This window comes from Helianthus annuus, chromosome 11, assembly GCF_002127325.2.
Source record: "Helianthus annuus cultivar XRQ/B chromosome 11, HanXRQr2.0-SUNRISE, whole genome shotgun sequence".
In the NCBI taxonomy this organism is placed as follows: domain Eukaryota; kingdom Viridiplantae; phylum Streptophyta; class Magnoliopsida; order Asterales; family Asteraceae; genus Helianthus; species Helianthus annuus.
In genome coordinates, this window is record NC_035443.2 from 189571765 (window position 1) to 189594729 (window position 22965).

General features: G+C 36.6%; 4 protein-coding genes and 1 pseudogene across 4 annotated transcripts; 1 reads left to right on the plus strand and 4 right to left on the minus strand.

The window, feature by feature from the left end:
• The first annotated feature begins 5931 nt into the window (after window positions 1-5931).
• LOC110889023 (ubiquitin-conjugating enzyme E2 32) lies at window positions 5932-7344 on the plus strand. Its single transcript, XM_022136512.1, has 4 exons — window positions 5932-6006; window positions 6078-6210; window positions 6292-6446; window positions 6710-7344. Exons 1-4 carry the CDS (start codon window positions 5932-5934, stop codon window positions 6923-6925), a joined length of 579 nt encoding a protein of 192 aa, XP_021992204.1. The 3' UTR covers window positions 6926-7344.
• A 1093-nt stretch (window positions 7345-8437) lies between these two features.
• LOC110891502 lies at window positions 8438-9640 on the minus strand. The gene has a single exon (XM_035980406.1). The coding sequence runs from the start codon at window positions 9464-9466 to the stop codon at window positions 8975-8977; it is 492 nt and encodes a 163-aa protein (XP_035836299.1). The 5' UTR covers window positions 9467-9640; the 3' UTR covers window positions 8438-8974.
• Window positions 9641-10984: 1344 nt separating this feature from the next.
• On the minus strand, window positions 10985-12337 carry LOC110891503 (huntingtin-interacting protein K). The gene is made up of 4 exons (XM_022139203.2): window positions 12150-12337; window positions 12030-12085; window positions 11346-11412; window positions 10985-11219 (listed from the first exon to the last, which is right to left on the minus strand). The coding sequence occupies exons 1-4, from the start codon at window positions 12276-12278 to the stop codon at window positions 11127-11129; spliced, it is 345 nt and encodes a 114-aa protein (XP_021994895.1). The 5' UTR covers window positions 12279-12337; the 3' UTR covers window positions 10985-11126.
• Window positions 12338-15402: 3065 nt separating this feature from the next.
• Window positions 15403-17231, minus strand: LOC110887508 (probable pectinesterase 67). Its single transcript, XM_022135095.2, has 5 exons — window positions 16965-17231; window positions 16458-16620; window positions 16161-16367; window positions 15835-16082; window positions 15403-15770 (listed from the first exon to the last, which is right to left on the minus strand). Exons 1-5 carry the CDS (start codon window positions 17228-17230, stop codon window positions 15623-15625), a joined length of 1032 nt encoding a protein of 343 aa, XP_021990787.1. The 5' UTR covers window position 17231; the 3' UTR covers window positions 15403-15622.
• Window positions 17232-17795: 564 nt separating this feature from the next.
• LOC110889022 lies at window positions 17796-21065 on the minus strand (annotated as a pseudogene).
• Between the last annotated feature and the right edge of the window lie 1900 nt (window positions 21066-22965).

Genomic DNA, 22965 nt, shown 5'->3' on the forward strand with positions numbered 1-22965 from the left:
AACACAATAGGATAGTGTTTAATTCACTCAACGTTGGCTCTGATACCAACCTATCACACCCCGATTTCCACGTGTATCACCGGTGGGCCCGATGGGGGATTACCGTGACGTAGTTGGCAACAATATAGTCAAACCACACAATTATATAAATGCACAGCGGAAGCTTAAAGATAAATATATACTTCAACCTCTGGTTGTAATATCAAATATATTACAGAAGTCGAATGTATCCACAGCGGATCAAAATAAAAATAGTGTTCATTCAGATACGGCATCGAGTTTGCGAGACTATTCGTGATGCTTAGGAAGCTAATACCAGCCAATTTCGTATAGTACCTGCACTTAATCTTTTTGGGGAAAATACGTCAGTTTACACTGGTAAATACATTCAACTGACACATTTGAAAATGTTCATTAAAAATTGATTTGAATGCACAAGGCACAAACTCTTTTATAACTTGGGAAAATTATTAAAATCTTGTGAACGTTTTACATGTTCTTTTATACGTTCAGTAGCCCGGGTCGTGCCGGGTTAAGGATTTATAGACACACCACATTGCGTAAAACCGTAGTATGAAAACCAACGGCTACGTCTTTTAATTTAATGTCGACAATATATACCGGGTGTACGCCTACACCGGGATGTCGATGGTCGTGGCCATTTCGTAAAATGATGCCAAGGATATCCGGGACAACGGTCATTAAACCCCCCCCCCCCAAAGGCTTTTAAGAAACAAAATTGTTTAAATGAGCCGATCATATTATTTAATTAACCACCTAAGCGATGGAAAAATATAATGCTCAATCAAGCGGTATTAACATACCGTAACCCAAGCCCGTATAGGGGAAATAAGTTAAAAGTATTTACCTTTGCAAGTATTATTCCTTAGTTTGATTAAATCACCGATAGCTTTTACTGGGGCTCCTAATCTGGAACGAAGGTTTTAATTAACCTCTTAGAATCCTAACGGGTCTTTATATTGGCCGTAGCCTAGACCGGTTGGTTCCGGAATATAAATATGGTTTAATCGCGCGAAAGGCGAAAACCGAGAATGGAGTGTGATTCTGACCCAACAAGTTCAAAGACTTGTTTTATATGGGTTTATGGTTCACACTCTGGATTTTGGGGTTCAAATAATATGATTTGACCCGTATCGGCTAATTTATGAAAACTAGTTTCATAAGCCGAACCGTGCGCGCAATAGGCGAAACGGTTAACCATGAGAGTCTTACGCTTATTTCCTAAGTCAATATGCCTTAAAGAGGTTGTGGTATCAGTAGGATACCTTCCGTGATGCCCATAACGAGTTTAAGTTAATATTATGCCCCGTAGGGGCTTTTCGGTCATTTTAAAGACTTTTAAAGAGCTTTTCGAGTTCTACAGGAAATCTGAGTTTCCCGAACAGTTTATAAGGTCTAAAATACTTTATTTATTATTTAAAATCGGTAGCAACTGGAATCGGGTCAAAAGACCTTGTAGAACTCAAGTTTTGGCCGAAAAGGGCATATTTGGTATTTACCGAACCGTAGCCATAACCGCAGGTTATGAGCATGGTAAAAATTATTAAAAGTCTTTAAAATTCCAAAAATATTATTTTATAACAGTGGGTAAAAGTTTTGGTGACGAAATCTTGGTTTAGATGGGCGTTATGCTAATTGCGCCGTTAATTACAAAAGTTTACTTTAATTGCGCTTTTTAGCATAACTCTCATTCTAGACCTCGGATTGACGTGAAACTTTAAGGACATGCTTATAATTTAGTAAGCAAGGTTATAGTCCGTTCACGTGTCCGAAATACTCGTTTTATTTTTAAAAGGCCGTTACGGTCAACTTTTAGGCGATTAACGGAAATGCGTAAAAGACTCGGACAATTCATGAACCGATCACAGAGGTTTATACCATCATGTAACCTGGTCCTAAGAGAGTCCTAAGGCATATCTATACCTTACTAAAACGGGTCAGAACTGAAGTCAAAACAAAAGTCAAACTTTTGCGACATTCGGCTCCGAACCGGGTCAATATAGCAAATGGTCGATTCAAACGAGCGCAAACAAGTTTATATACTTATTATCATGTTTTATGAGTGTCTAAACAGGTTCCAAAGCATATACATTACAGATTATGTATAAAACGGCAAAATAGTTTTCTGTTGACTTTTTAAGCGCACGTTTGACTCGACATTTGACATAGTTAGAGTGGTGATCAGAGGGAACCCTTTTAGAGGGTTATTACCCACATAAATACCAATTTATAAATACCTTTGATTCGTCATAAAACAGAACCATCACGGATTTATTTTAAAGTCAAACCGTATTTACGACGATTTGGTTTTTAGCTATTTACTAAGCATAAATTGAACTACAAAGGATCTAAGCAACTTACTGAAGTTAAGACTTGATTATAGAGCAGAGAAGAAGACTTGAAAGCTTTTGGAATGATCAGATGAGAGTGTTTGAGTTGTGATGAAAGTTGTGAGCATAAGCATGCTATTTATAGCCAATGTCAAGCCCTTAGATCATTACACAACACTCTACAACTGATAAGGGATGAATGGCATGTATCCTAGAAGGTTATGGGTCGAGTAGGGGGCAACCATACTTCTGAAAAACCCATTACTTCATGTTTGGCCGCTTAAATCAGCCAACAGCCACATTTCTGTCGCTGGGCGCCTCTTACGGACCGTATGGCTTCGGCCTTGCGGTCCGTAAGCCATAGGCGGATCATCAGCAATCATTCCCCCTCCTTACGGTCCGTAAGGCATACCCTTTACGGTCCGTAAGGGGTTAAAAATAAATCTTTTTTCAAATCTTTTTGTAATGATTAAAAATCTTGGTAATTAATTACCTGACCTTTCGGGTTTGAAGGGGTAACTTTGCGATAAGGCCCTCGATTAATTACGATTAGGGACCTCGCGTTATTTACCCGTATTGTTAAGCCCCTGGTTAATTTATTTATATTCCAGAAGGCCTTAATTTATATTATTGACGCTTTTAACCCTTCTCACACGAATTCGATCGTAACTTTCTCGTCTTATAACGGAACTTCGCGGAATTTATATATTACATTCTAGTGAGTGTATAATACCGTTACAAAACCTTGGGAACGTTAAAGGGTCACTCAGAGGTATAATTAAACATGTTGACACAGTTAACCCCTGTGGTTTGTAATCTCTCACTTTCTTCCGCGTTTCACTTCCGTACGATCTATGATTTACTCGTTTGAAGGTACAAGCATTATTTAGGGTTACTATGCAGTATATTTACCCTTGATTGACATTTATAACCCTCGAATTTATATACTTTCAAAGTTTGTCAATATTAGTCCTTTATTTAATATCAATGCCACGTGTAATCAATTGACACGTGTTAACACATTATTGGACACAAAAATTCGAGGTGTTACTGGAGGGAGGAACCTCCAATTAATCCCGATTATGTGAAAGGAGGAAGGCCTTACATTCTACGTTCATTGAAACGTGTTCCGTATCTCCGACTGATCCCGATTTTCGGAAGGAGATAAACTATTATTGTGTGTTAACTAAAACGCGTCCCGGATCTCCGACTAATCCCAACTATGAGGAAGAAGATGGACTAAAAGTGCCAAATGGCAAAGGAATCAAAGTCCAAGGTGAGGGACTAAAACTCTTTTTTGTGTGATTTTACCTAAAACTAAAAAAATAGCAAGAAACTTGTGAATTTGTACACTAAAGGTGATTGATTATATATTTTTTATTTCATCAAGCAAGTTGTCTAAATTTACAAATAATAATGAACCTAACTTTTTAAATTTGATACAAAGAAGTTATTTTAATAAAGATATTTTTTGAATTAAATGAAAGAAAAAAAAGGAAGTAGAGATTTAAATGAGAAATTTCATTTTTATAGGTAGCATGTTTATGATGATTCGAACAAGGAAGGTGTTTGGGGTTTGATTGTTAGTTAGTTCGGGCAATTGTATCTGCCAATAGTTTCTTTGATTTTTAAATATTATTAGACACATAGTTACAGTGTTATGTTTATAATCGATCGTTGAACCGTGTAGTTTGTTAAACATACACGATACACCCCGACTGGTTTGGTTTCCCATTTGTTTTGCACTAGTTTTTAATTTTAACTACGTGGCAAACTTTGAATGGAGAAGATACTATTCATTAAATGAAAAAAAACAAAAAGCTTGACACATGGCAAGCTTTGAATGGTGAAGGAACTATTCACAAACTTGGTTTTTAATATATAGGAGATTTAATTCTAACTATGTGGCAAGCTTTGAATGGAGAAGATACTATTCATTAAATGAAAAAAAAGGCTTGACACGTGGCAAGCTTTGAATGGTGAAGAAACTATTCACAAACTTGGTTTTTTAATATGTAGGAGAATTTTTTGTTTGGGCCCAACAATTGCAGCCCACTTCCAAACCTGGTAGATATTTTAAAGCCTATAGCCCTTCAACAGAAGATTAATGTAGAAAGTTATTACCCTTTTCTTAATGTCAAAAGTTATTAAAACTTTTAATACGTATAGTGAGTTAGTGGAAGATTCAAATGAGAAAAAATTTTTGTAAGAAGATAAAAGAATAAATTTCAACCAATTAGAATGTTTCATTTTACATCATTTAATATTTGGATTTAATTTTAATGTAAGGGTATATTTGTAAACTTACATAGATCATTAATTTCTTTTTTTTTTTTTGAACGGCAAATTTGGATCACTGACGGACCACTGGAGTATCATCGAGTCACCAGCGGAACCACCCGATCATATCCATCTCCACTAGGCGTAATGCCTATACACCAATTCAGGAGGAAACCCAATAAATATGAGAAAACCCCCTTGTGGGAATCGAACCCAGGACCTATTGGTCCCAAAGCTTATCCCACCCCCAAGATGCCACTAGGCTATAAAGCCTTGGGCTAGATCATTAATTTCTAGTCTTTCTTTTTAATAGCTAACTACATTAAATTTGTAATTTATTTTCAAAATATATATTTTTCAAAAAATAAAAAAAATAGTTTAGAGCGTAGGACAAATTAGTAGGTGTGTAGGATAAATTTACGTATGTGTAGGACAATTTTCGAAATGTTTAGGATAATTTTTTATATGTGTAGGCAAAGAAAATTAGTGTAGAGAATAATAGTCTTATGAGTAATTAATTACTTAACGATTGCAATCAACGAGATGAAAGAATAACTATTTGATATTTTACAATTGTACCCTTTGTTGTTTTTCTTCTCAATTAAATTTTCTTCTCAAATGAACCTCTCTAATGAGTTATTACCCTTTTTCTTAATGTAGAAAGTTATAATTTATGAATTTGGTTGGAGACATTATAAAATTACTCCAATTAACACTTCCAGGAATTTTAACTATGTGTAGCAATATATTTGTATAGAATATTTTTAACAAAAGTTAACGTAACGTGTTGCCAAGAAAATATAGTGAATGAAATGGATTATTTTTAGTTTCTTAACTCTTTGTATGTTCAGAAAATATTTTGTAAGACAAATTGTAGAGCAAACAACAATGATTTATAGTGGTACAAATGTGTGTTAATTAACTCACCATACATCCATTTTCCACCTACCACCAAAAGTTGTTCTTCACAAATCTTCTTTCTAACCACTATAGATCATAATATACAAACTTCTCTATAATAGGATATATATATATCACTATAACTTCTCTCTAATAAGCTTGTTAGTCCAATTCCAATGATATAAAAGCATTGTTGACAAAATCCCTACTAGCTTAAATTATAAAACGTACAATAAAGTGTTTTATTTGACCATAAAAGTATAAGACCGGAAGTTACACAAGTGAGTCAAATGTTACTTCTCACCAATTTAAGCTTGTATTGAAATGAGATGTTTCATACAACGTATAAATAGAGAAGATGTGTTGTTGATGATGGAGTTGTCACCGAGCGTTGAAGGTGATGGTGGATGTGGATGTGGAAGTAATGGCATCGACAGGCAAAATTAGGTCGTGGGTGTTGGCATTGGTGACTGTGGTTGGTGACGACGTCAACTCGTTGTGTTGTGTGACGAAAATGACAATGGTGGTGTACGATAATATTTATAGGGCAATTATATTTACTGTACTGTCTTTGTTTGTTTCAGCCAAACGGAGCCAAACGGACGTTTTGAAACACAAACAAAAATTTGCTTAAGCATATCCAATCATCATCCTAAACATTGGCAACCATCATGGAGTGGTGACTGTCTGATTTTCACTTTTTTATTTTTTATTTTGGTTATGTCATTGTGAGTGGTCAACCTAATATCTTGACCTGCAGTTAGGACTGCTCTAATTGCATTTATGCCCACAAACCCTAATGGTGCTTTGGGCTCATTAGACTACATGAAAGAACAACGGCCTGATCTTGCAGTTAAATCTCGTGAAACTGCACCCAACTTTGGTTCTCCTGATCGTCAAAAGCTCATTGATGAGGTCACAACAATAACCCAAACTTTTCATTCTAATTCAAGCTCGAAAAGATATGATTACATTTTCCAATTTGATATAAAGCCAAGGTCTTATATTATTGAAATACTGCTAATTATAACTTCATTAATTCTTTTTCAAGAAATTAAGCACACGCAGAAACTGGTATTTTTAGCTAGTAAAAATATGCATTTAAGTGAAGATTGGCTTATATAAGTCAACTGGTTGCTTTCTTTTAGGTTGCAATGATCACATATCTAAACGTGCAGATTCACGAGTACATGATCAGTAAGGCATCTCCGGTCCCTCAACCTAACTCCCCGGAATCTTCAGAACCACCAGCTGCCGCCACAGAACAATCCTGTGAAACACCGGTTAGTCCTGCTAACACTAATGCTATCACAGAGATAACTGAGCACGAAGAACAACATCATGAAGTTCCTTTAAACGAGAACCAGTTACCGTGCAAATTAACCTTTTTTTAAACGAGAACCAAGAAGCTGAAGAGTCAAGGGTGTCAGCGCAGGTGGCTCCTGTTATACCTCCTGCAACTGTGAACGCACCTTCTTCTGTAGCTGCGGTGGTGCAGCAGCACCAACCGATGGTTCAGAAACAGGCTGATGACCGCCTGTTCACAATAGCAGCGGTTTGACTGGCGCTTGCTATTGCCATGCTTCTGTTGAAGAAGTTGATGAAAGCCAGTGGACATGGTGCAGTGTTCATGGGTCAATCTTGAAAAGCGAGTATTTTCAGGTATGCGGATTTACGGCTAAATTGTCCAGTTTGAATTTTCTGTCTGCTATACTTAATTTATGTATATTTGCTTTCACACTGGTGATTGTATTGTGTATATAATTACTTACAATTTCATTGTTATAAAGAGACTCCCGAGTGTTATTTAAGATTTAATATTTGTAATAGTGCCTGTTTCTGTTACGCATAAGAAATTATCATTTGTTTGATTTCAGTAGTTAGATACAACATTAATCCTGATAAATGTGCAAGTATGTTACAACAATGTTCATATCCAAGAGTTTCATTATTTATACACAATTTAGATGATTATTTCTTCTACCAAAGTATTATGTTCTTAAATCAATCCCTCTTAGTAACGCGGACAGCGATCTAAAATATAGCCTTGAACCATTGGGGTGGTGGTCCATTGGCAAAGGCAAAACCTTTAAAACACCTAGGCTGGGAAGGGAAAGGTCTTGGGTTCAAGTGCACAGACAACAGTGGATTGAAGAAATTAGCCGTTCAAATATATATATATATATAAGGTAAGGATAGTGTAAAAAGTGCTCAAAGTGTGAGAAGTGTATTATAACACTATACATAATACTATATAACACCATATAAACACCGTATAACAATATGTAACACCATATAATACCATATAACACTATGTAACACTATATATCATTATATAACAAATATAACACTATGTATCTATCATAGACATGCTATCAGACAACCTATAGTGTTATATTTGTTATATAATGATATACAGTGTTACATAGTGTTATATAGTATTATATATAGTGTTATAATACACTTCTCACACTTTGAGCACTTTTTACAGGATCCTCTACCTATATATATATATAGGACAAAGATCCGTTAGGAACCACCTTTTATTGCGAGAACCGCGAGAACTAATGTGAACACAACAAAAAATGCCTAAAAATAGCTAAAAAACACAATTTTTTTTAATATTTTTTATAAGAAAATTGCTACTTGTAGTAGCCAAAAAAAAATATTTAAAAAAAAAATTGGCTACTAAAAGTAGCGATTTTAACATAAAAAATATTAAAAAAAAATTTAGATTTTTTTAGGTTTTTTGGGGGTTTAGTTTTTAGCATTTTAGCTTGGGGGGGGGGGGGTTAGGTTTTTTTTTTTTTTTTTTTTTTTGGGGGGGGGGGGTGGGGGTTAGGTTTTTTTTAGGGTTTTTTAACTATTTTAGGTTGTGTTCACATTGGTTGTCGCGGTTCTCGCAATAAAGGTGGTTCTCGCATGAACCTTACCCTATATATATATATAGGCTTGAAGGTTTGATCGAGATGGTTAATGAGAATTAAGCCTAGCTCAATATCAGTATTACCAAGGATGAACATGATTTATAAAGAATTTACTTTTGGGCGTTAAGGGAATAGTTTGCTTGGAGTCATAAGAGCGACTTTAGCTGTATCAATGAGTTTGACTTACTTCTCACGCAATGAACGTAAGATGGTTTTGATGCAAGGTCATGCTTCAACCTTTTGAGAACAATGTGCAAAGATGTAATATTCAATCATATATTTGTGCCAGAAACCATGTATATTCTTTGAAACAAATAGCCTCTACTTATGTTAGTATCTAAGTTAAGATTGATTATGGTAATCGAACTTCACATTAAGATTCTTAATTTCAATGGTACATTCCCTCGAACGTCTGTTACATTCGTTTTTTAGGCACAATAACTGGTCTAGTAGTCTCTCAACCCAACAAACGATAAACGCAAGTGAAACACTAACATGGTGGTCTGAAATCAAACATCATGATATCTTGATGGAGTCATTGTCATTTGTATAAGCATGCGTAGGGGTTGACGGAGCAGCCAAACGAAGAACTACGAGGCAACTTCTAGTCATCTTTGTAACCGTGTCATCATAATTAGCAAAGGGGGAGAGTTTTCCCGCATACTCGTGTCTACAAGCTCCAACATCTGACAAAACAGTGTTAAGCAACGAGTTCACACGTTCAACGTTCTTGGATGACAATGCTTTCATTGCCTGTTGGAGATCGGTTGACGCATTGTCATAGCTCTCTTTACAAATTTTAAGGACCTTGGCTTCATGTCCTTTGGTGGTGGAAAGCCTTTGAGCTTGAATGGAAGTGAAGCGTGCAATGGATTTCATTGTCTTTCCCAAGTTCCCATCGAGGAATGGAGTGGTTGGTGGAGGAGAATAGGATTCGGATGCTTGCATTGCTGAAGAGTGGGATGGGAATTGGGGTGACTCGGGTGGAGCTGCATTGCGCGAGCCCATGTTTCGAGTCGTGGCACGAGTACAGGGGGAGTGGTGGAAGTAAGAGTTTCTTGTGAGAGTGAAACTAGTGCAGGGATGATGGAATGGAATAAGAATACAGAAAAGAAGGAAACCAAGAACAAATTAGTGTTGTTGAATTCCATGTATGTGTATGGATCGTGAAAAGTACTTCAATTAATTAAATAATAATAATATGCGAGAGAGATCGACATGTTTAATGTTGACCAGTTAAAAAACAAGAGAATGGCATTAATTGTAGGCGAGTCAAATACCATAAGTTTTAATTTTTAAATCACATCTTGATTTACCACATGTCAAATGGTTGAACTTTCTGCTAACGGAATGAGATCAACCATCCAAATTAATTTTCAAAACTTTACAAATTTATTTTTCATCTTTTTTGTTTCTTAATAAAGTAATATCAGGTTATACATTCTGGCGGGAAGCCATATGTCCTGCACAGTTTGAGAAACTCCCTTCTTGATAGGAAACCGTAGTGGTTTCTAAGACGGCAGAAAAGGACCAATGGAGACATACACGTCAGCAGCCGAAAAGTTGGCATGACAAACTGACATCTGCAGACCCACCAAACCCCTGACTGCGGCACCACAACGACGACAGAAATGCTGCTGGACAGTATCCTTTGTGAGACTGACACATGGGGAATTAGGGCGAACTCCTGGCAGCAATCACCGTACCAAAAAAACTTCACCGTACGAACTACTCGCATTAGAAGACAAACAATATTTAATGATGGCATCATCACGCAAACCTTTTTGCCAAAAAAGTCTAAGGCGCCGCATGTGCGCAAGCCATGCTCAACCATAGACTGGGAACCTGTAGAGGAATATACTTAAATCTAATCTATGTGTCGTCCCAAAAGTCTAGGATAAATGGATTAAAGGCCCATGGGGAATTAGGGCGAACTCCTCTGCTCCTTATCGTGGACCCGCACACATTGGAACACCTCTCATTGACAAAAGGCTCACACACCATGGGCATTGAATATTTTCCACCAATGGGAGTAAGGCTGGCATAAGCCAAACGGTTTTCCCAGTGGGGACCATGACATCTGATGAAAACGACAACCAACGGAATATAGTATAAATACGTGGTGACAGCTAGGTTTTCAGAAAGTCAGTTCTTTTGTTTCCAGCAGCCTGTGGTAAACAAGTTTGGTTCTAAGAACTCACAATTGCTGAATAACAAAAATGATGCAGATCGGTGAGTTTGCAGTTGCCAGTGGTGGAAATGAGTTTGGGACTTTGGGTAGGGGCGTAGGGCAGATTCTCATTATTTACTTATGCCCAACGTGACCCGTCCATCCTTTTTTCATGGCCCAGTTTGGCCGGTTATCTCTTTTCCCTCTTTTTAACCCTACCGATTTAGACCCCTTACAAACTAATACTTACCCCAAAAGAACCCATATACTTATATATCAGCGATTAGGTGTTTGTTGTTCAGAATTAGTATGATGAAAGCACGATTCTGCGAGTGTATGGAGGGACAAGATGAAAATATCCAATTCAAGTTCACACACTTTTTAATGAGAAATATCAGATTTAAAAGTTGTGGCACGCCAAAAGATAACAAGTAATGAACAGGATTCGGTCACAAATTTATGGAGTTGAAAACCAAAATCCTAAATCATCTTAATTATTTAGAGATTACCCACATGAAGCAAATGCCTAATTGCAGCAACTGCATCACCTTTGTGTTCCCTTAATGTTCTTTCAGCCACCTTCTTGTCCAGCTGTAAGTAACCAAACAAACACAAGTAAAGAGTGGTTGCTGTTACGTTACCTTTTAGAAAATCATATGTACACAACTAAAGCTACACTGCATATTCAGATAAGTATTACTTGTAAAAAAAACTGACCTCTAGTTCATTTGCAATGATGTCAACTTCAGCAGCATTGATTTTGACAGCAGCCAACTCTTTCTCCCTTGAACCAATAAAAAAATTGCAACATAAGTGTAACGCTCAATGTGTGCTGAAAATAACACATATGTTAGCAAACTCGACTAGAAAGCAGGATACTTGCTGAACCCCAGAAGGCATATTGGGGTATTCATAGGACAATAATTCCAAGTCATGCTCGCACAATGCGGGGTAGCTCAATGAAGTAGTGAAGTGGGTCATGGGTAGTTACTACTCCTTGTATTTGTTATTTCTGTAAGTTTACTTGTGTTGGTTATTTTGGTTGATATAAAGGTATATAATTTGAAATATACAGAAAGCTATCCCTCTCCAATTATCCTCCTATAATTCTGTCTGTCTGTCTCTACTTCCATAACAGAACAGAACAGGTATGGGTTTTGAAATAATAATAATAATAGATCTGGAACAATGAGAATCTCATTTGATCATATTCCACATGTTAAGAAGAAACTAAGATTAAAATGAATGGACCAAGCAAGCAACCTAAAAAAATTTTGATAAAATGAATTGATAATATTACATGATGGTAGCTTCAGATGCATACACTTTGCAAGAATTAATTGATAAAAGCATTCATTCATTCTTGAAGGCTAAAAAAGATAACCCTGGCCTAAAAGGTACCTTAATCTCATAGCATTCAAATCAGCTTCCTTTGATGCAGCAATCGAAGCCATAGCCTAATATAAACAGAACAACCAATTAATTAATGAGTTGATTGGAAAGAAACAGAAAGAAAGGTACCTCTTGAACACGAGTGGAATCGAGCTGACGATCTTCGACATGATCGGTTAGCTTGTCGAGTGCTTTGCTCTGTTGCTGCAAATCCTTCGAGTCTTCTACTCTCTCTATCCCTTCGTCTCCGCCTTCCATTATCAATCGCCGACCTACGATTTCTTCTGCTTGGTTGGTTGGTTTTCGGCTGCATTTTCATCCTGCCTTAACCTTTTAAACCCATTTTAATATTGGGCCTAAACCCACCTCAGGCCCAACACTTTCCAATTTATTACCTTTTTACTTTTTCTTCTTTTTTTTTTAACATCGACCATAAAAATTGCCGGGTACTCTGTACGCGGCACCCATTGGCCGAAAGGTAGCCCGTGGCAGCCCAACCTGCACGCACAGAGCCCCTAGCCCACCATGCCACCAGTTCCGGGGAAAACCCGACCCAACACCCGCCCGATGGCACGACAATGCAGAGCCGGTAAAACCCGGGTGGATCAGGAATCGAACTCGAGACCTTCCGGTCAGGAGTCTTCCCTCATTTCCATAACCCCTGAGCTATAAGGGGAGGAGGGGTGGTTCACTAGTGATAGATTCTATCACTCCCATTGTCCAATAAAAGCATGCCATGTCATCAACCAAATTTCTATCAGTAGTGATAGAAATGTAGGAGGGGTGGAATCACTAGTGATGGAATTCTATCACTCCCAATTTTTTTAATTTTCATTTTAAAATTAGAAATTAAAAATAAAACACTAAATTATAAATTTCATTAAACTTTAAAAATAAATTACATAGCCAAATAAAAAAACAACTAAACGGGTGGCATCTCCCAACCCCACTTTGCACAAATAGCGAATTGTTGAATGACAACTGACTTGAACGGTTCGTCGAGATGGCGTGGTTTTCACACAAGATTTTTAAATCATTTTGTCTTTCAATCGTTTTCAAGTGTTCCTTGTATGCCTGCTCGCGTTCAACTTTTAGGGACATCATTGTTTCTTTTCTTTGTTCGGCCTTCTTGAATTGGGTCATTTTCTCCTCTTCGATTCTAAAGATCGACTCCGCCACCGCTTCCTTCCCTTTGCTTGACGATTCACCACCTCGTCTGCGTCGTGGCCTTGTGGGTGTATCTTCTTCAACGGGGTCGTCAAGGGGTTGATCGGGTTCGTCAATGGGGGTCGTCGTTTAAGTTCATTTTGGGCAAGTTATCCGACACGGAAGTCGTGTAGTTCCCCGACTCGGATGTCTTTGATCTTTTCGAACCGCCTCGTTTTTTTGGAGCCGCAGGACCATGCATGTCAACCAACTCAACGGGGACCCACTTCGGGTGATGTCTCGCAACTTCCCATGCCCCCACGTGTGAAAAATTTCTCTTTTTGTACACTCGGCAATACTCTTCGGTGGCTTGTTGCATGATCGTCGCCTCGCTCGCTCCACTTTGTGGGTTTCGGTTCTAAAAAAATATAAAATGTTATGTTTTTTTTTTTAAAAAAAAATCTGTTTTTTTTAAACTGTTTTTTTATAAAACTGTATTTTTTAAAACTGTATTTTTTAAAACTGTTTTTTTATAAAACTGTTGTTTTTTATAAAACTGTTTTTTTTAAATTGTTTTTTATAAAACTGTTTTTTTATAAAACTGTTTTTTTAAAACTGTTTTTTTATAAAACTGTTTTTATAAAACTGTTTTTATAAAACTGTTTTTATAAAACTGTTTCTGTAATTTAATAAAAAACATACATTTTGAATGAAACAAGCGTTGAACTTGCTAATTTTCCCATTCAAATCCGTCCACTTCGACGTCATTTGGTCCATGTTTCGTATCCTTGCACCGGGAAGTTGCCTAAAATGATTAATGACCCGTCTCCAAAACGCATCCTTTCGTTGCTCGTTCCCATGTTTCTTACTCTCCGAGATGTGCAAATACGCCTTCGTCAAGGACACCTCCTCCTCGCTCGTCCAAAGTTGTCGGCCAATTGGAGGGATTTCTTGAACATCATCATTTTGTTCTTCTTCCTCTTCCTCTTCCTCTTCTTCTTCCTCTTCCTCATCAAGACTTTGTTGTGGTTCACGCCACGCGTTTGCAAAATGATGAATGAGGGTGTTGTCTTCTAGTAGTGGGTCGAGTGTGTGGGGTTGGGTTTGATACGTTTGCGATTGAAATTGGTGAGGTTGAAACGGTGGAACGAACGGTTGGTTTTGGTACGTTTGCGATTGAAAGGGTGGATATTGTTGGGTTTGAAAGGGTGGGACTTGGTCGGGTTCGTCTTGCAACCTAAAGCGCGTCGGCTCGCCAAGATTCGCTCGAACCTTGGGTCTTACGGGATTTTTCTTCGTACCCGAACCTCTTTTTTCGAACCCCCACCTCTCTTGCTTGAACCTTCCATGTTTCTTGTAAAATTATTTAGATTGAGTTGGAGAATTTTTTAATTTTTTGTATTGAGTGTGAGAATAGTTGGAGAGTTTATTGATTTTTTGTATTGAAATAGGTTGGATTTTATATAAAAAAATGGATCAAATACCAAACGGTCAAAAAAAATACCCAAACGGTCATTTTCCAACGTTCGAAATTCAAACTTCAACGCGTTATGGGTGTAACGCGTTTTAAAAATAACGCGTGAAAAATGGGAGGCGGCGGTGTTCCGTGATCAAATAACGCGTGATGAAGATTTATAACGCACCGCCCCGAGTGCTCTAAGCCCAGGGTTTTTACTTTTTCTTCTATATTACTCCTAAATTACTTGACTTAATTCAGTCACGGTCACAGGACTTATTTACACAATAAGTGGCCAACGACCTTTATAACCTTTCAAAGTGGAGGTCATGAGTTCAAGTCTCGCCTAGAGAGAAAATGCCCTGGGACAGTGAGCCTTAGGGTGGTGGGTTTCCTCTGTCATTGGGTTTGCCGGGTGAATGGGCTTTTGTTGGTCGCTGCAAAATCGAACAAGAGCTGAAAGTGGTTCGAATGTTGAATTCTTAAATTCGATTGAAGGATTGGCTCGGTTTTGGATTGAACTAGAAAAGAGCCTGACACTCATCATAAAAGTGTCTAGATGGTATTAGGTGTTGGTTTCTTTGAGGGTTGTCCTAGGATTAATTGTCATAGTCCTATCATGTCCGATTTGGGTTTGACCAAAATGTTGTTGTAAGAAAATTGATTATTTAAATAAATAAATAAATAAAGGTATATGATGATAGTTTAATCTTGATTCTTATTGAAGTTGCAATGGAAACACATGCCCAAATAAAAAAACTGAACTAAACCTAGCCTGGCCTATTATATTACACTGTATGGTTCTAATTCTAGACTCGATGGAATGGTTTAATCATGAACGTGAGTATTGGTTAATGAGTGTGCATGATAAACCATCCATCCATCCTTTACAAAACATAAAAATAAACTTGTCTTATTATTCGTTAGAAGCAAGAAATGAACTGAAGGGAAATCCAATCCACTGTATATATTATCCATCCAATCAGACAGGTTCTTCATGCTATGCTAGCAACCACTGTTTTCCATCAATGAAATCTGTAGACAGGAAGGGTGCAGCTTCTTGGCCACTAAGTTTCTTCAGCCATGGAGCCCGCCCCGCAGTACTAGACCCCGGCCCATGGCAGTTGTATTCCGCATGGTATACATGTCTATATATATACAAAATTTGTTAAGTAACAATTATGTTCTTTTCTTTAATAATTAAATACTTACTCTAGACTGCCATGATGGTTCCAGTCGCTCCAACCTTGGGGTATTATGGACTTGGATAAATAAGTCTTTGCAAAAACTACTCGAGAATGGTCACCTTTCGGCCGACCTAAGAAAGCATGTCCAATGCCGTATATTCGACCCTTAAGGAATACAAATCCCGTGTTTTCATTTGCACTTGTTCGGGTATGAGCCGTCACCGACCCTTGAATCTCTATTCGTTGATCTGCTATCACAAAAATCTCGCATTCCTGTCCATATGTACCAGGTAAGTGTACTGTGTTTTGAAATAATCAACTTGTGGTTAAATGAAAAACACATCCACTTACATGAAAGACAGATCGCGCCTGACCAAATATGATATCGATGGCACCTTGAATGTAACATCGATCATAGTAATGTCTACCTTCATTGTCAAGAAGGGTGTTATGAGAGCTATAGAATCCACAACTATAAAATGCAGCTTTGTCACCACCAACATAGGCTGCTACTGATTGGTTATGTGAGGTGTTAGCAATCCCTGTAGGTGCGTCATTCTGACTCCATATGTGCATTAGTATTAGTATTAGTGGATATGCATATTGCAATATTAATTCATGTTTGCGTTGTAAGTAAAGTAAGCGTACCTTAAAGCTTATACCAAAGGCAATAAAATCATCAGCATCAACTTTGAAAGTGGAAGATTCATAGTTGTTTTCACAACTTTGTGACCAAACAATCACTGTTTTAGTCCTCCCACTTCCCCTTAAGAATATGTGACCTTTTTCTCTTGGAATCCTCACTTTTTCCCTACATACATTTAAATAACCCTTCAAAATAAGTTGTATTAAAATGTGTATTTTTTTAGCTAAGTTGCATAGCAATAACTCATTAGATTTTATATTTAGTTATTTACATACACATATTATCTTATTCAATTAACATACATATATTATCATGCTCAATTAGCAATTGAGATGCTCATTCTTACGTCAGAATCATGTTTGGCTCAAAGCACCACATCAAGAAAGATGATATATACATAATTTTAAAAACATAGATGTAGCTAGAGACATTATTTACATGTTTAAAAGCATTAAAATACATATGTAACTTGTTTTTTTTTTAATTGTTAAAAACAAATAATGAATGACCTGTAAGTTCCTTTCTTGACATGAATGAGCACCCAATCTTGATTCCCGTCAGGAACAGAATCAATAGCATCTTGTATAGACGTAAATTTTTCAGATCCCTTAACATCAACTGTAATCATTTTTCTTGTGACGATTTTTGGAGTTACATCATCCTCGATCGGTGGCCTTAGAGTCAAGAAACTTCTACAATTCACGCCGTCCAATAAAAACATTATCGTGATCAATAGAAGAATATTGATAACGAAGCATGATTCTGATTTAATCATGTCTTCGTCTTTTTTTATTTACGAGATGGAAGGAAATTAACAAAATATTTTGTGTTTTGAAGAAGGTAATCGATGTTTAATTTCTTTCTTCAACGGCTTTTTCCTCCTCCAACAATTGGTCCGTGTGGTTTATATTAATTTCATACTGCTTTCTGCTTTCTATTTTTATAATTACTTTCCGAGTTTACGATCTAAAATATATGTTCAACAATCAAGATACAACTAGTTCTATACCCGTCCGGTGGACGGGCATATTAATGGTATAATGACGGTTTTTTTTTCTTTGCATTCTAAGAAAACCCAAAGCGGGTTCCGTTTGGGTAAATTTAGTTCTACACCCGTCCGGCGGACTGAATCTTGTTAATAAAACGGACTCGTTTTATACATGTCCGGTGGACAAGTATTTACTGTCAAAATAACATAAGTATTTTTTTTTTCTTTGTATTCTAAACAAAAAAATTGCATTAAGTGCATAATGATTCTAAACAAAAACATCATGTTAAATGCTAGTTAGATTATCAAACTTAAATTACCAAGAATAAGTTCATCGATCATAAAAAAGGAACAATAATAAAGGCAAAAATTATCTCTCTTTTTTTTTTTAAAAGGCAAGGATAACCATTAACCAACCAGCAAGTAGCTGGCACCGAATACCAGCAACAAAATAACATCATGAGCATGGTTTTACAAACCTTCTAGACATAAACCTAAGTTTGAGACTTGCCCAATACAATCCCTGAACTAAAATTCATCCTGTCTTCCCATTGTGTACTTTAGCAGCCCTCTGTACAAAAGAACGACTATAACCGAGCCGAAATATCTTGAATCAACAGCAACTCACGTTTTTTTACCTTTTACCCTTAGTCTTATACAAATCCGTGTTCGATATGCCCAGACCGCTTATGTGTGTTTCTTGCGCTACTGTCGAGTGATGCTCCTTGTTTAGGCCTCTTACCACCTAGTTTTCAGCAGCTGCTTGTGTTTCTTGCGCTACTGTCTAGTGATGATCCTTGAAAGAAAGGCAACCAAGAACATCATGCTTAGTACCCTCCCTTTCCTCATAATGCCTTTCTTTCATATGTGATTTGAACATCATGCTGAATACCCTCCCTTTCCTCATTTCAGCTGCTTTTTATTATGCCCACTTACCATATTCCTCGTTTCAGTAGCTTTTAAGGAGACCCACTTGCATATTCTTCATTTTATGACTCCATTCTCAATGTTTCCATTATATGTGAATTGTCAACATAATAGCCCTATTAGGAAAGTGTCCCTCCCTTTCAGCCATCATGTTTCACCAATACGCACCCACACACCAAGATTTATTACCCCCACTCATGTTTCCTATCTTTGGAAAGACCATTCCAAATTGTACCTAAAAATTTAATCTTACCATACCTAAAGGTGCATGCCCCACCCCCGAACTGAAAGCACGCAAAAGAAGGTATATGAATCGAATATGAATGGCAGATACACTAGCACCCAATTTTTTTTTCATATTACACCCAGATTTCTAACTCGATTGCTCCCCTTTTGGACTCACACAGGGTGCTAGTGCCTCGCGCCCTTTTCGCCATCATATATCACGAATACTCACACACACCAAAGTGTACTGAACCAAACACCCCCACCCGTGAAGCTGATATACATAACAATCTCTGACCGGTTATCACCTTTAGATTTCTTAAAACGTTGTTCCAACTGCTCTGTTCTTCTAATTGCCCATCCCCTTTTTTTTTCTCGACAGAACAATCTCTGATACATAATCAAGAGGCTTTGATTCCTCATCAGCCATTAAGGTTGATAATACCTAATAAAAGCATAAGGATATATAAGAAATTCTGTCTAAGAAATTTTGACCTAATAAAAGCATAAAGATATATAAGAAAGTCTACCTAAGAAATTTTGCCTATGTCCCCAAATATCCTTTTGTGCATGATTGATCAACCAGTTCAAAGGAACATACACGTGACCCTCATTGATATCCATCAAGTGTCAAAGCAAAATCATCAGCATTGGCTAATTTAACAAACAAAAGATTCTTGCAGCCAATTTTGCCACAGATTGTCCGATAGAATTGGATTTTTCACACCTGCACCAATGATTAAAGAATGCAGATCATGGAAAAAATACCCATGTGCTTTCCACCAATCTAAACATTACAATAAACCTAGTGTGTTACTTCATCCAAATCCCTGTCTTAATTACCCCTTTGCCTAATAACCAACCATCAATGAACATGATTTATAGAGAAATTAGAGATGGCTTACCCATGTGAAGAGGACAAAATGCTTAAAGTAAGTATTGAGATGAGCTTCTTCTTTCAAACTCATAATCATTTGAAAATGTGAATGATATATGTGAGCATATACCCGAAACAGCCTCTTGAATATTGTCTTCACCACATCCTGGAAATTCGGAGGAAATGGCACACCTGCAATGCGCACACAAGTTAGACCAAATCTTCTTTTTAACTGAAAAATGGATATGTATGTTTATTACAAAGAATTATTATATACCCAGTTTTTGAGGAAATATTGATTCGTTATCAAGTTGAGTTTCAATCCATTCCATCAGATACTCGACGTATTTAGGAGCCGATACTTTTATCGGTTTCTAGATAGACACTCCACCAGCCCACCTATACTCGTATCTGAAGAAAAAACTTAGCAAAATATCACAGACTATATAATTTTGACTAATGACGAGTGATTAAGCAAGCTACTTTGTTCCGGCTGTCATTGTTGGGCATGTTGACGGTGTGCAGAACTCAGTAAGAGTACCATAAAGAATGTTCACTTGATTAAAGAAATCAACAGCTGTAGATAACAAAATATGAGCAAAAATAGTTGCTATAAAAGTAAGTAATCATATGCTAATTTATATCTAAAAATCAGTGAAGATTGTTACCATTAATTGCTAGCCATTCGTTAAGATCTTCTCCAGGGGGGAGGCGAACGGCTTCCCTCAAATTTCCACTACCCAAAGTTGGATCAATGTGCTTTTTAAGCTGTGCGCCCTGAATACGTCGTGTAAATAAATCGAGCACATCAAGTAAGTTTGATAAAGAATAAAAAAATTCATTAACATTCCTTTAAAATGTGTAGCTAACTAACCTTACTTCCTGATGGGGCGCCCTTTTTTGGCCGAAACGTTTTTTGGTTTCTGCAAACACAAATGCGAAAGGGAGGATTAGCAGTTGTTAACAAATGAAAGATAAAAAGAGGAATATTTGTAGTCAATGATAATTCAAAGAAAGCTTGAAACTATGAAAAATAAATAAAAATAAAAACCAAAAAAGTATTCTGATTTTCATAGCTGTTAAGGAGGTCTTGACCTCCCTATATCTTCATATCCAAAACTGGAAAAAGAAAATAAATAAATAAAAACTATCATGTTTAATAGAAAAGCATGTGTCTGTCTGTGATATCAATTATGGTATAAGGATGATCAGCACTGGTTGTACAAGATTGAAGACTAAACTTATGATTTTTGGACCTAACTGGATCATGTAACACATACACATATCAAACCTAAATCCAGATCAAAATTGTCAAAAAGTTAACAATAATTAGACCAAATAATTGAATATTGTTATCCAATACATGATTTTGGGAAGGATTTCTAGTCGTTGGTGATCGAATTACAACAAATAGTCAAAAACAATTTCTGCGCATAAACAGATTACAACAAAATTCGAACGAAAACAACTCAATAAATCAAATTTATACCTGGTAACCGCTTGGATCGATCCAATTTCACTACTGATACATGGTGGAAACACGAGATTCCGAAGCGTACGTATCAATTTCGGGATGGATCGTGGATGATGAGTTTAGAGAGGGGGAAAATTAAGGGTTTAGAGTGAGAAAGGTGGATCGGTGTGTGTTTGTGAGTACATGTCCATCCAGTGATTGATTTGCAGAAGGAAAAAAAGAAATCATGATTTTTTTTTTGAGAAAGATCGCACGTAATGCAGGAGAAGAAGACTATTGCCGGTTGTTCTTGTCAAATACAGTTTATGTGTGGCGCTAAACTGCAGGTAACAGGGTATTGATCGTGGCCTCCGTTCTTTGCGATGTGTAAAGTCAAAAGAGAATTCAAGAAACTGTCAAATAACCTCCCCTTCTAGAAGTTTGTATTGAATTATAAGGGTCAGGATTTAATCTTAGTTTGATCTAAGGGTTCAGATTTCTTGTTGTTCCCATTGACTTTAATGGGAACATAAGAATAGATAATTTAAAATAATAAAACGTAAAACTATTTATAAAACTATAATAGAAATAGAAATATTAAATATACAAAGGAATGAAAGCTGGCATGCATTAATTAGCCTCATGTGTTGATTAATCTGGTAGTATAATACAGTCCTTTTGCTTTGATTAATTTAAAAACGTCCTAGTTTGTAAATATTTGATTCGTTGTCCATTTTACCTCATAAAGTCATTGGTACGTACACCCATGTGTACTCGTTACTCTTGATTCAATTCGTAGATCGTAACGTTTCATTTAATAATATATACATAGATATATATATAGATTTTTTATCAAACAAATACATTCATCAACTCCAAACTCAAAATTGACTAAATCTAACTTTATTGTTTAGTGACATAAAGAACGAATTGAGGGGTTACATTAATTATCAATTAATCAACGCTAAATATGCAAGTGTTGACCAAGGTTAGGATTGTCCTTTATTATGAATATTCAAACATAGAGAGCAGTTACTGAAGATTTAGAAAGTTTAAGCAATAATTGAAGGTTTAAGGCTTGTTTTCATCTAGCTTAATGCAAGTTGTAGAAAGTGTTTTGATTGCTAGTACAATTTTTTAAATTAGCAAAACTTGTAAGTATTTAATTGGGTTTTGCTTGCAAACCTTATGTAAGAAAATTAAAGCATGAAGGTTGCTTCATCGATTAATCAAAGCAAAACTTTTAGATGCATTTCCTGAACTAATGACAGATTCACTGTTATCGTTTTCACGTCTTTGCTAATTGATTTCATTTCACCACTTATAATAATGAAAATATTTTTAAAAATCAAACAACCCGTTGTAATAATAATGTATGAAAATAATTAAATAAAGTTTTTATGTATATAAATAAACAAACAATCCATGGACCACATTTCAAGGCAAAAACCATCTCTTGACGTTATCTCATCCAGATTGATTTAACAAACTATACTAATATAGGGCCCCTTTATGATTCACTCTTTTATCATAAATGGCCTACTTATTTTCCAACTGCATAAATCAATGTTTTCAGAACCGGTTCGGATTTCGAATCGGTCTTCTTATCGGTTCATGGGTCCCGATCAGTCGGACCGGATGTAAGAATCGGAAGGTGTCGTAAATATTATAAAACTTAATAGGGTTAAATCTGAAAAATATACAACAAAAATGGTCCAACCCCTTAAAACAGTTTGACCGGCCGGTTTCCCGGTCCAACCGCTGGGTCACCAGCTCAACCTCCGATTCAACGTTATTCTGGTCCGATACCTTGACCCGGACATACGGCCGGTAATACCAGCTATCCTTTATTTATTTGGTACGGTTGACTCGATATAAATAGGGTTCCGGTATAGACTTCAAACCGTCGGTAAATCCGTTGATACAGGTTCATACCAACCTACCGCTTTAAGCCTACGTTAAAAGTTTGAGTTTAAATTAAGCCCATCCAAATTACAACCTATTGATTAAAATTTCAAGCCGATTAAAACCTAACGGCAT